At 49.6% G+C, this 13896-nt stretch overlaps 1 protein-coding gene across 2 annotated transcripts in view; it reads left to right on the forward strand.

Moving 5' to 3' along the window:
- STAT1 (signal transducer and activator of transcription 1) overlaps positions 1-13896 on the forward strand; it is a 153325-nt gene that overhangs the window by 32282 nt on the left and 107147 nt on the right. For both annotated transcript variants that reach the window (XM_063932754.1, XM_063932755.1), the window contains exons 6-7: positions 3497-3575; positions 5502-5593. In XM_063932754.1, coding sequence (XP_063788824.1) covers positions 3497-3575; positions 5502-5593 — 171 coding nt within the window. The remainder of the gene's footprint in view (positions 1-3496; positions 3576-5501; positions 5594-13896) is intronic.

Genomic DNA, 13896 nt, shown 5'->3' on the forward strand with positions numbered 1-13896 from the left:
TGGGGGCCCGTCTCAAGAATTTCAGCGCACAGTGGGCTCACTCACAAGTGGACCCCTGGATCCTTCAGGTAGTATCTCAGGGGTACAAATTGGAATTCGAGACGTCTCCCCCTCGCCGTTTCCTAAAGTCTGCCTTACCGACGTCTCCCTCCGACAGGGAGGCGGTATTGGAAGCCATTCACAAGCTGTATTCCCAGCAGGTGATAATCAAGGTACCCCTCCTGCAACAGGGAAAGGGGTATTATTCCACGCTGTTTGTGGTACCGAAGCCGGACGGCTCGGTGAGACCTATTTTAAATCTAAAATCTTTGAACACTTACATACAGAGGTTCAAATTCAAGATGGAATCACTCAGAGCGGTGATCGCGAACCTGGAAGAAGGGGATTATATGGTGTCTCTGGACATCAAGGATGCTTACCTCCATGTCCCAATTTACCCTTCTCACCAAGGGTACCTCAGGTTTGTGGTACAGAACTGCCACTATCAGTTTCAGACGCTGCCGTTTGGATTGTCCACGGCACCCCGGGTCTTTACCAAAGTAATGACCGGAATGATGATACTTCTTCGAAGGAAAGGAGTTTTAATTATCCCTTACTTGGACGATCTCCTGATAAGGGCAAGATCCAGGGAACAGTTGGTAGTCGGAGTAGCACTATCTCAAGTAGTGCTGCGGCAGCACGGTTGGATTCTCTATATCCCAAAATCGCAGCTGATCCCGACGACACGTCTTCTATTCCTAGGGATGATCCTGGACACGGTCCAGAAAAAGGTGTTTCTCCCAGAAGAGAAAGCCAGGGAGTTATCCGAGCTAGTCAGAAACCTCTTAAAACCAGGCCAAGTATCAGTGCATCAATGCACAAGGGTCCTGGGAAAAATGGTGGCTTCCTACGAAGCAATCCCATTCGGCAGATTCCACGCAAGAACATTCCAGTGGGACCTGCTGGACAAATGGTCCGGATCGCATCTTCAGATGCATCAGCGGATAACCCTGTCCCCAAGGACAAGGGTGTCTCTCCTGTGGTGGTTGCAGAGTGCTCATCTTCTAGAGGGCCGCAGATTCGGCATTCAGGACTGGGTCCTGGTGACCACAGATGCCAGCCTGCGAGGCTGGGGAGCAGTCACACAGGGAAAAAATTTCCAGGGCTTGTGGTCAAGCCTGGAGACATCACTTCACATAAATATCCTGGAGCTAAGGGCCATTTACAATGCTCTAAGCCAAGCAAGGCCTCTGCTTCAAGGTCAGCCGGTGCTGATCCAGTCGGACAACATCACGGCAGTCGCCCACGTAAACAGACAGGGCGGCACAAGAAACAGGAGGGCAATGGCAGAAGCTGCAAGGATTCTTCGCTGGGCGGAAATTCATGTGATAGCACTGTCAGCAGTGTTCATTCCGGGAGTGGACAACTGGGAAGCAGACTTCCTCAGCAGGCACGACCTCCACCCGGGAGAGTGGGGACTTCACCCAGAAGTCTTCCACATGATTGTAAACCGTTGGGAAAAACCAAAGGTGGACATGATGGCGTCCCGCCTCAACAAAAAACTGGACAGGTATTGCGCCAGGTCAAGGGACCCTCAAGCAATAGCTGTGGACGCTCTGGTAACACCGTGGGTGTACCAGTCAGTGTATGTGTTCCCTCCTCTGCCTCTCATACCCAAGGTGCTGAGAATTATACGGCGGGGAGGAGTAAGAACTATTCTCGTTGCTCCGGATTGGCCAAGAAGGACTTGGTACCCGGAACTTCAAGAAATGCTCACAGAGGACCCGTGGCCTTTACCTCTGAGAAGGGACCTGCTCCAGCAGGGACCCTGTCTGTTCCAAGACTTACCGCGGCTGCGTTTGACGGCATGGCGGTTGAACGCCGGATCCTAAACGAAAAAGGCATTCCAGACGAAGTCATCCCTACTTTGATAAAAGCAGAAAGGATGTAACCGCAAAGCATTATCACCGCATCTGGCGGAAATATGTTGCGTGGTGCGAGGCCAAAAAGGCCCCGACGGAGGAATTTCAACTGGGTCGATTCCTGCATTTCCTGCAAGCAGGAGTGTCTATGGGCCTAAAATTAGGATCCATTAAGGTCCAGATTTCGGCCCTGTCGATTTTCTTTCAAAGAGAACTGGCTTCAGTGCCTGAAGTCCAGACGTTTGTTAAGGGAGTGCTACATATACAGCCTCCTTTTGTGCCTCCAGTGGCACCCTGGGATCTGAATGTTGTTTTGGGTTTCCTAAAATCACATTGGTTTGAACCACTCAACACTGTGGACTTAAAATATCTCACATGGAAAGTGGTCATGCTGTTGGCCCTGGCTTCGGCCAGGCGTGTGTCAGATTTGGCGGCTTTATCCTGTAAAAGCCCTTACCTGATTTTTCATACGGACAGGGCAGAATTGAGGACTCGTCCTCAATTTCTCCCTAAGGTGGTTTCAGCGTTTCACCTGAACCAGCCTATTGTGGTACCTGCGGCTACTAGGGACTTGGAGGACTCCAAGTTGCTGGACGTAGTCAGGGCCCTGAAAATATATGTTTCCAGGACGGCTGGAGTCAGAAAATCTGACTCGCTGTTTATCCTGTACGCACCCAACAAGCTGGGTGCTCCTGCTTCTAAGCAGACTATTGCTCGCTGGATTTGTAGTACAATTCAGCTTGCACATTCGGTGGCAGGCCTGCCACAGCCAAAATCTGTAAAAGCCCATTCCACGAGGAAGGTGGGCTCATCTTGGGCGGCTGCCCGAGGGGTCTCGGCTTTACAACTTTGCCGAGCAGCTACTTGGTCAGGGGCAAACATGTTTGCTAAATTCTACAAATTTGATACCCTGGCTGAGGAGGACCTTGAGTTCTCTCATTCTGTGCTGCAGAGTCATCCGCACTCTCCCGCCCGTTTGGGAGCTTTGGTATAATCCCCATGGTCCTTACGGAGTTCCCAGCATTTACTAGGACGTCAGAGAAAATAAGAATTTACTTACCGATAATTCTATTTCTCGTAGTCCGTAGTGGATGCTGGGCGCCCATCCCAAGTGTGGATTATCTGCAATACTTGTACATAGTTATTGTTAACAAATCGGGTTATTGTTGTTGTGAGCCATCTATCCAGAGGCTGCTCTGTTATCATGCTGTTAACTGGGTTCAGATCACAAGTTGTACGGTGTGATTGGTGTGGCTGGTATGAGTCTTACCCGGGATTCATAAATCCTTCCTTATTGTGTACGCTCGTCCGGGCACAGTATCCTAACTGAGGCTTGGAGGAGGGTCATAGGGGGAGGAGCCAGTGCACACCAGGTAGTCCTAAAGCTTTTCTTTTGTGCCCAGTCTCCTGCGGAGCCGCTATTCCCCATGGTCCTTACGGAGTTCCCAGCATCCACTACGGACTACGAGAAATAGAATTATCGGTAAGTAAATTCTTATTTTATTTTGTACTGTGTAACCGTTGTACTGAAGCAGTGATTAATGTATTCTGTATGTCTGTGTAACGCTGCTTAAAAATGTGAAAATTTGTCGTAGGAGGTGGAACAGGATGTTAAAAACCTTGAGGACCTTCAAGATGAATATGACTTCAAATGCAAAACTATACAAAGCAGAGGTAAGGTGCTGGCTGGTGACAACAACACTTTCTCTATATAAGAGACCTCCATGGGATGATTTCAGTCATCGGCGGGTAGAGGGGTCTTCATCAGTGAAAGTTTTAGGAACCTTCTCCAGCATTCACCATTATCTTATACAGTCACCAAGACCAGTGAGTAATGATAGTAAGTAACCCTTTTGTGTGGTTTGGAGTAACTATGGGGGTAATTCAGACCTGATCGTTCGCTAGTGTTTTTTTGCAGTGCTACAATCAGGTCAGAACTGCGCATGCGTATGCACCGCAATGCGCAGGCGCGTCGCACAGGTACAAAGCGGAACGTTGCTGTGCGATGTGTTTTACGAAGAATCTATTCACACAGCCGATCGCAAGGAGATTGACAGGAAGAAGGCTCTTGTGGGTGGCAACTGACCGTTTTCTGGGAGTGGTTGGAAAAACGCAGGGGTGTCCAAGCGTTTGCAGGGTGGGTGTCTGACGTCAATTCCGGCCCCGGACAGGCTGAAGTGATCGCAGCGGCTGAGTAAGTTCAGGGCAACTCAGAAATTGCACAAAGTTTTTTTGTACCGCTTGGCTGCACATGCGATCGCATACTTGCACAGCTAAAATACACTCCCCGGTGGGCGGCGACTGTGCGAACGCAGGACTGAAAAAAACTGCGATCAGGTCTGAATTACCCCCCTATAGCCATCATTATAGGTAACGTAAAGCAGCTGTTGTTTAATAAAAAATCCTTGCTCAGGACACGCGGACACTCTCTCAGACTAGAAGAAAGGAAGTTTAATACCATACGAAGGAAAGGGTTCTTTACAGTAAGGGCAGTAAGGTTTTGGAATTCTCTGCCAGAGATGGTAGTAATGGTGGTCGATAAGTTTAAAAACGGATTAGATAAATTCCTAACTGAAAGAAATATCCAAGGGTACAGCATTTAAGATACTGTAGTTTAAATTAGAAAAAACATGAATTATAGTGGCTGTAAGACTAATAAACATAACTTCATCCGGGTCATTATAGTAAACTATAGTTATATTCAGATTATCGTAAGGCTTACATTACAGGTTGTACACAATGGACTTTTTGTCTTTTTTTAACCTCAGCTACTATGTTACTACTATGTTAGCTGCTGCAGCGCTGTATGCTAGTCAGCTTTGTGGGTGGATCTTACGTATTTCCGCGCGGCGCATGTTACGGAGCTTAGCGCATGCGACTACGGTCAGTTGGGAGTCACCGCAACTAAGACGCATCTCCACTTCCAGCTGACGGGACGTACCTGGATGACAGCGGGGTGTGTGCACGTTGGCCACGTGGACTGGAATGTGTGGTGGGAATGGAGCAGCAGAAGTGCGTCTCCTCTCAGGCGGGTCTCTTGCATCAGCTGTAGGGTGTACGGGTACAAGTGCGCACTGATTATGGCTAGAAAGCCAAGCACATCGACAGTTGCGGTCACATAAATGCGTACAACTCTGGATGCAAGGCAATTTCTGCATGGGGTTCCGTGCAGCATTGTGGGTGCAATTGTAGGACCCCTGGGCAGTGGTAGGAATACGTATGCCTGGACAGATCTAGCCAATGAATAATGATCGTAAGTAACCCTTTTGTGTAGTTAGGAGTAACTATGCTCAGACAGCGGTGGTGGCACTTGTCTAATGGCTACAACTGCTTGGCGCGAATTACTGTCTACCGCACGGCTTCAGGACCAGAGGCCGGAGCCTGAGCTGGCAGTGTCACTTACATGATCTTTATGCTCTGCTGCCGTGACTGTGGCGGCTAAGGGTTGTTCAGAAGGGGGGCGGGGGGGGGGGGGGGGGGGAAACTGTTGGGACGAGGGCTGCCTGATTACTAAGTGTGCCGCTATTGGACAATGCTAGTAAATCAGACTGTAATCTCTGCCGCCCTGTAATCTGCGTTTCATCTGTGTTCGCTCTACAGAAAACGAGCACAGTCTAATGGCACAAACTGAGCTGAAACAGGAAAAATTGCTTCTTACCAACATGTCCATCACAGTCACCATTAAACGAAAGGTATTTCTGTGTTGATGCATTATTGTGTCATTAGATTTCAGAATGTGCATTGAGTGGAATATTTGCTTTGATAAATGATAATCTCATTTGCATCTCTCTCTCAAACTCAAATCCTGTGCTCTATGGAATGCCAGAAGTGTGTGTAACTATATGGTCCCCAGCCATGACCTTTTCATCTCCAGCTCCCTGCATCTCCTGGGCATCCCAGAAACTTGGATTACTCTCTGACACCACTTCTCCTGCTGCTCTCTCTGCTGGGGGCCTCACATTCTCACACACACCCCGAACCGGGGGTCGCCAGGTTTGGATACTTTTACCCTCTAGCTACTTCTACCAACTCATCTCCCCAGAACCATCCCTTACATTCTCTACATTTGAGATCCATGCTATACACCTCTTCCAACCGGTCCATCTACGAGTAGCTGTCATTTACCGCCCCCATGGCATGCCCTCCAAATTCCTTGACAACTTTGCTTCCTGGCTTCCTCACTTCCTCTCTTCCGACATTCCCTCTATTATCTTAGGCGACTTCAACATCCCAATTGATATCCCCACAAAATCATCTGCCTCTAAACTCCTTAACCTTACTTCTTCTCTTGGTCTCTCCCAGTGGACCTCCTCACCCTCCCATGTGAATGGGAGCTCACTGGATCTGGTCTTCACTCACCGCTGTAATATTTCTGATTTCTCCAACTCCCCTCTTCCCCGTTCCAACCACCACCTGCTCTCCTTTAACTTGTCTCTCTCTGCTTCCCCATCTCTACCTCCTAAGGCTACCATCACTAAGTGTAACATTGAGGCTATTGACACCTTGGTGGTCATTCCGAGTTGTTTGCTCGCTGCCGTTTTTAGCAGAATTGCGATCAGGCTAAAAACCGCCATTTCTGCGCATGCGTATGGGCCGCAGGGCGCACGCGCTAAGTACTTTCACACAAAACTATGTAATTTTACACAGGGCCGAGCGACGCTTTTCAGTCGCTCTGCTGAGTGATTGACGGGAAGTGGGTGTTTCTGGGTGGTAACTGAGCGTTTTCCGGGAGTGTGCTAAAAAAACGCAGGCGTGCCAGACGAAAACGCAGGAGTGGCTGGGGAAACGGGGGAGTGGCTTGCCGAACGCAGGGCATGTTTGTGACGTCAAACCAGGAACCAAACAGTCTGCAGTGATCGCACTCTAGGAGTAGGTCTGGAGCTACTCAGAAACTGCAGGGAAAATTTTAATAGCAGAACTGCTAACCTTTCGTTAGCAATTCTGCTAAGCTAAGATACACTCCCAGAGGGCGGCGGTTTAGCGTGTGCAAAGCTGCTAAAAGCAGCTAGCGAGCGAACAACTCGGAATGAGGGCCCTTATCCCTATCCTCCCTGTCCAACTCACTTCTCTCTCTCTCATGTACTGAACAAGCCACTTCCCTATACAATGCCTCCCTTAATTCTGCTCTTGACTCTGTCGCCCCACCAACCACTGTTCACCCTCGCCGATCGACACCTTAAACCTTGCACACCAAACGCACCAGATATCTGCCATGTACTGCCGAGTGGCAATAGAGGAAATCACGTTCTAAAGCAAACTTCCTCCATTTCAATCTTATCTTTTCATCCTTCAGTGCTGCCCTTTCCCCCGCTAAACAATCATACTTTCTCTGACGTCCTAGTGGATGCTGGGAACTCCGTAAGGACCATGGGGAATAGCGGCTCCGCAGGAGACTGGGCACAAAAGTAAAGCTTTAGGACTACCTGGTGTGCACTGGCTCCTCCCCCTATGACCCTCCTCCAAGCCTCAGTTAGATTTTTGTGCCCGACCGAGCAGGGTGCAATCTAGGGGGCTCTCCTGAGCTTCTTAGAAAAAGTTAGTTTTAGGTTTCTTATTTTCAGTGAGACCTGCTGGCAACAGGCTCACTGCATCGAGGGACTAAGGGGAGAATAAGCGAACCTGCCTGCTTGCAGCCAGCTTGGGCTTCTTAGGCTACTGGACACCATTAGCTCCAGAGGGACCGAACACAGGCCCAGCCTCGGAGTCCGGTCCCAGAGCCGCGCCGCCGGCCCCCTTACAGAGCCAGAAGCAAGAAGAGGTCCGGAAAATCGGTGGCAGAAGACATCAGTCTTCAACAAGGTAGCGCACAGCACTGCAGCTGTGCGCCATTGCTCCTCAGGCACACTTCACACTCCGGTCACTGAGGGTGCAGGGCGCTAGGGGGGGGCGCCCTGAGCAGCAATAAAAACACCTTGGCTGGCGAAAATACATCACATATAACCCCCAGGGCTATATGGATGTATTTTAACCCCTGCCAGAATACAGCAAAACGCGGGAGAAAAGTCCGCCGAGAAGGGTGCGGAGCCTATCTCCTCAGCACACAGGCGCCATTTTCCCTCACAGCTCCGCTGGAAGGACGTCTCCCTGACTCTCCCCTGCAGTCCTGCACTACAGAAAAGGGTAAAAAAGAGAGGGGGTGCACTAATTTGGCGCAGTTTGATAATATCAGCAGCTATAAGGGGAAAACACATTTTCTCTATCGTCCTAGTGGATGCTGGGGTTCCTGAAAGGACCATGGGGAATAGCGGCTCCGCAGGAGACAGGGCACAAAAAGTAAAGCTTTCCGATCAGGTGGTGTGCACTGGCTCCTCCCCCTATGACCCTCCTCCAAGCCTTAGTTAGATTTTTGTGCCCGGCCGAGAAGGGTGCAATCTAGGTGGCTCTCCTAAAGAGCTGCTTAGAGAAAGTTTAGCTTAGGTTTTTTATTTTACAGTGAGTCCTGCTGGCAACAGGATCACTGCAACGAGGGACTTAGGGGAGAAGAAGTGAACTCACCTGCGTGCAGGATGGATTGGCTTCTTGGCTACTGGACATCAGCTCCAGAGGGACGATCACAGGTACAGCCTGGATGGTCACCGGAGCCTCGCCGCCGGCCCCCTTGCAGATGCTGAAACATGAAGAGGTCCAGAATCGGCGGCAGAAGACTCCTCAGTCTTCTAAAGGTAGCGCACAGCACTGCAGCTGTGCGCCATTTTCCTCTCAGCACACTTCACACGGCAGTCACTGAGGGTGCAGGGCGCTGGGAGGGGAGCGCCCTGGGAGGCAAATGAAAACCTATTTGGCTAAAAAATACCTCACATATAGCCTCCGGGGGCTATATGGAGATATTTAACCCCTGCCAGAATACACTAAAGAGCGGGAGACGAGCCCGCCGGAAAAGGGGCGGGGCCTATCTCCTCAGCACACAGCGCCATTTTCCTTACACAGCTCCGCTGGTCAGGACGGCTCCCAGGTCTCTCCCCTGCACTGCACTACAGAAACAGGGTAAAACAAGAGAGGGGGGGCAAAATAGTGGCAAAAATTATATTATAAAAGCAGCTATACAGGGAGCACTTATTATAAGGCTATCCCTGTCATATATAGCGCTTTTGGTGTGTGCTGGCAAACTCTCCCTCTGTCTCCCCAAAGGGCTAGTGGGGTCCTGTCTTCGTTAAGAGCATTCCCTGTGTGTCTGCTGTGTGTCGGTACGTGTGTGTCGACATGTATGAGGACGATATTGGTGTGGAGGCGGAGCAATTGCCAAATATGGGGATGTCACCTCCTAGGGGGTCGACACCAGAATGGATGCCTTTATTTATGGAATTACGGGATAGTGTCAACACGCTAAAGCAGTCGTTTGACGACATGAGACGGCCGGACAATCAGTTAGTGCCTGTCCAGGCGCCTCAAACACCGTCAGGGGCTGTAAAACGCCCTTTGCCTCAGTCGGTCGACACAGACCCAGACACAGGCACTGATTCCAGTGGCGACGGTGACGAATCAACCGTATTTTCCAGTAGGGCCACACGTTATATGATTTTGGCAATGAAGGAGGCGTTACATTTAGCTGATACTACAGGTACCACTAAACAGGGTATTATGTGGGGTGTGAAAAAACTACCTATAGTTTTTCCTGAATCAGAAGAACTAAATGATGTATGTGATGAAGCGTGGGTTGCCCCCGATAAAAAGATGCTAATTTCAAAGAAGTTATTAGCTTTATACCCTTTCCCGTCAGAGGTTAGGGCGCGCTGGGAAACACCTCCTAGGGTGGACAAGGCGCTCACACGCTTATCTAAACAAGTGGCGTTACCCTCTCCTGAGACGGCCGCACTTAAAGATCCAGCAGATAGGAGGATGGAAAATATCCAAAAAAGTATATACACACATACAGGTGTTATAATACGACCAGCTATAGCGACAGCCTGGATGTGCAGTGCTGGAGTAGCTTGGTCAGAGTCCCTGATTGAAAATATTGATACCCTGGATAGGGACAATGTTTTACTGTCTTTAGAGCAAATAAAGGATGCATTTCTTTATATGCGTGATGCACAGAGGGATATCTGCACACTGGCATCACGGGTAAGTGCTATGTCCATTTCGGCCAGAAGAAGTTTATGGACGCGACAGTGGTCAGGCGATGCGGACTCAAAACGGCATATGGAAGTTTTGCCGTATAAAGGGGAGGAGTTATTTGGAGTCGGTCTATCAGATTTGGTGGCCACGGCTACAGCCGGGAAATCCACCTTTTTACCTCAAGCTACTCCCCAACAGAAAAAGACACCGACTTTTCAACCGCAGCCCTTTCGTTCCTTTAAAAACAAGAGAGCAAAGGGATATTCATATCTGCCACGAGGCAGAGGAAGGGGGAAGAGACACCAACAGGCAGCTCCTTCCCAGGAACAGAAGCCCTCCCCCGCTTCTACAAAAGCCTCAGCATGACGCTGGGGCTTCTCAAGCGGACTCGGGGGCGGTGGGCGGTCGTCTCAAGAATTTCAGCGCGCAGTGGGCTCACTCGCAGGTAGATCCCTGGATCCTGCAGATAATATCTCAGGGGTACAGGTTGGAACTAGAGACAGATCCGCCTCGCCGTTTCCTGAAGTCTGCTTTACCAACGTCCCCCTCAGAAAGGGAGACGGTTTTGGAAGCCATTCACAAGCTGTACTCTCAGCAGGTGATAGTCAAGGTACCTCTTCTACAACAGGGAAAGGGGTATTATTCCACTCTATTTGTGGTACCGAAGCCGGACGGCTCGGTAAGACCTATTCTAAATCTGAAGTCCTTGAACCTGTACATAAAGAAGTTCAAGTTCAAAATGGAGTCACTCAGAGCAGTGATAGCGAACCTGGAAGAAGGGGACTTTATGGTGTCCTTGGACATCAAGGATGCGTACCTCCACGTTCCAATTTACCCCTCACACCAGGGGTACCTCAGGTTCGTTGTACAAAACTGTCACTATCAGTTTCAGACGCTGCCGTTCGGATTGTCCACGGCACCTCGGGTCTTTACAAAGGTAATGGCCGAGATGATGATTCTTCTTCGAAGAAAAGGCGTATTAATTATCCCATACTTGGACGATCTCCTAATAAGGGCAAGGTCCAGAGAACAGCTAGAGAGGGGATTAGCACTGTCTCAAGAAGTGCTAAAACAGCACGGCTGGATTCTGAATATTCCAAAATCCCAGTTAATGCCGACAACTCGTCTGCTGTTCCTAGGGATGATTCTGGACACGGTTCAGAAAAAGGTTTTTCTCCCGGAGGAAAAAGCCAAGGAGTTATCCGAGCTTGTCAGGAACCTCCTAAAACCAGGAAAGGTGTCTGTACATCAATGCACAAGAGTCCTGGGAAAAATGGTGGCTTCTTACGAAGCAATTCCATTCGGCAGATTCCATGCACGAATTTTCCAGAGGGATCTGTTGGACAAATGGTCAGGGTCGCATCTTCAGATGCACCAGCGGATAACCCTGTCTCCAAGGACAAGGGTATCTCTTCTGTGGTGGTTGCAGAGTGCTCATCTATTGGAGGGCCGCAGATTCGGCATACAGGATTGGATCCTGGTGACCACGGACGCCAGCCTGAGAGGCTGGGGAGCAGTCACACAAGGAAGAAACTTCCAGGGAGTGTGGACGAGCCTGGAAACGTCTCTTCACATAAACATTCTGGAACTAAGAGCAATCTACAATGCTCTAAGCCAGGCAGAACCTCTGCTTCAAGGAAAACCGGTGTTGATCCAGTCGGACAACATCACGGCAGTCGCCCATGTAAACAGACAGGGCGGCACAAGAAGCAGGAGTGCAATGGCAGAAGCTGCAAGGATTCTTCGCTGGGCAGAGAATCATGTGATAGCACTGTCAGCAGTGTTCATCCCGGGAGTGGACAACTGGGAAGCAGACTTCCTCAGCAGACACGACCTTCACCCGGGAGAGTGGGGACTTCATCCGGAAGTCTTCCACATGCTGGTAACCCGTTGGGAAAGACCAATGGTGGACATGATGGCGTCTCGCCTCAACAAAAAACTGGACAGGTATTGCGCCAGGTCAAGAGATCCGCAGGCAATAGCTGTGGACGCGCTGGTAACGCCTTGGGTGTACCAGTCGGTGTATGTGTTTCCTCCTCTGCCTCTCATACCAAAAGTATTGAGAATTATACGGCAAAGAGGCGTAAGAACGATACTAGTGGTTCCGGATTGGCCAAGAAGGACTTGGTACCCGGAACTTCAAGAGATGATCACGGAAGATCCGTGGCCTCTACCTCTAAGGAGGGACTTGCTTCAGCAGGGTCCCTGTCTGTTTCAAGACTTACCGCGGCTGCGTTTGACGGCATGGCGGTTGAACGCCGGATCCTAAAGGAAAAAGGCATGCCGGAAGAAGTCATTCCTACTTTGATTAAAGCAAGGAAGGAAGTAACCGTGCAACACTATCACCGCATTTGGCGAAGATATGTTGCGTGGTGCGAGGATCGGAGTGCTCCGACGGAGGAATTTCAACTGGGTCGATTCCTACATTTCCTGCAATCAGGATTGTCTATGGGTCTCAAATTGGGATCTATTAAGGTTCAAATTTCGGCCCTGTCGATTTTCTTTCAAAAAGAATTGGCTTCAGTTCCTGAAGTCCAGACTTTTGTTAAGGGAGTGCTGCATATACAGCCTCCTGTGGTGCCTCCAGTGGCACCGTGGGATCTCAATGTGGTTTTGGAATTTCTAAAATCTCATTGGTTTGAACCACTAAAAAAGGTGGATTTAAAATATCTCACATGGAAAGTGACCATGTTACTAGCCCTGGCTTCGGCCAGGAGAGTGTCAGAACTGGCAGCTTTATCTTACAAAAGCCCATATCTGATTTTCCATTCGGACAGGGCAGAACTGCGGACTCGTCCGCATTTTCTCCCTAAGGTGGTGTCAGCATTTCATCTGAACCAGCCTATTGTAGTGCCTGCGGCTACAAGTGACTTGGAGGACTCCAAGTTACTGGACGTTGTCAGAGCATTAAAAATATATATTGCAAGGACAGCTGGAGTCAGAAAATCTGACTCGTTGTTTATATTGTATGCACCCAACAAGATGGGTGCTCCTGCGTCTAAGCAGACGATTGCTCGTTGGATCTGTAGCACAATCCAACTTGCACATTCTGTGGCAGGCCTGCCACAGCCTAAATCTGTAAAGGCCCACTCCACAAGGAAGGTGGGCTCATCTTGGGCGGCTGCCCGAGGGGTCTCGGCATTACAACTTTGCCGAGCAGCTACGTGGTCAGGGGAGAACACGTTTGTAAAATTTTACAAATTTGATACTCTGGCTAAGGAGGACCTGGAGTTCTCTCATTCGGTGCTACAGAGTCATCCGCACTCTCCCGCCCGTTTGGGAGCTTTGGTATAATCCCCATGGTCCTTTCAGGAACCCCAGCATCCACTAGGACGATAGAGAAAATAAGAATTTACTTACCGATAATTCTATTTCTCGGAGTCCGTAGTGGATGCTGGGCGCCCATCCCAAGTGCGGATTATCTGCAATAATTGTACATAGTTATTGTTAACTAATTCGGGTTATTGTTAAGAAGCCATCTTTCAGAGGCTCCTCTGTTATCATACTGTTAACTGGGTTTGATCACAAGTTGTACGGTGTGATTGGTGTGGCTGGTATGAGTCTTACCCGGGATTCAAAATTCCTCCCTTATTGTGTACGCTCGTCCGGGCACAGTACCTAACTGAGGCTTGGAGGAGGGTCATAGGGGGAGGAGCCAGTGCACACCACCTGATCGGAAAGCTTTACTTTTTGTGCCCTGTCTCCTGCGGAGCCGCTATTCCCCATGGTCCTTTCAGGAACCCCAGCATCCACTACGGACTCCGAGAAATAGAATTATCGGTAAGTAAATTCTTATTATATAGTGGTATCCCTATATATATACCCTATATATATATATATATAACGCTCTGGTGTGTGCTGGCATACTCTCCCTCTGTCTCCCCAAAGGGCTAGTGGGGTCCTGTCCTCTATCAGAGCATTCCCTGTGTGTGTGCTGTGT

The sequence above is a fragment of the Pseudophryne corroboree genome, chromosome 7 (assembly GCF_028390025.1).
Source record: "Pseudophryne corroboree isolate aPseCor3 chromosome 7, aPseCor3.hap2, whole genome shotgun sequence".
NCBI classification, from domain to species: Eukaryota; Metazoa; Chordata; class Amphibia; order Anura; family Myobatrachidae; genus Pseudophryne; species Pseudophryne corroboree.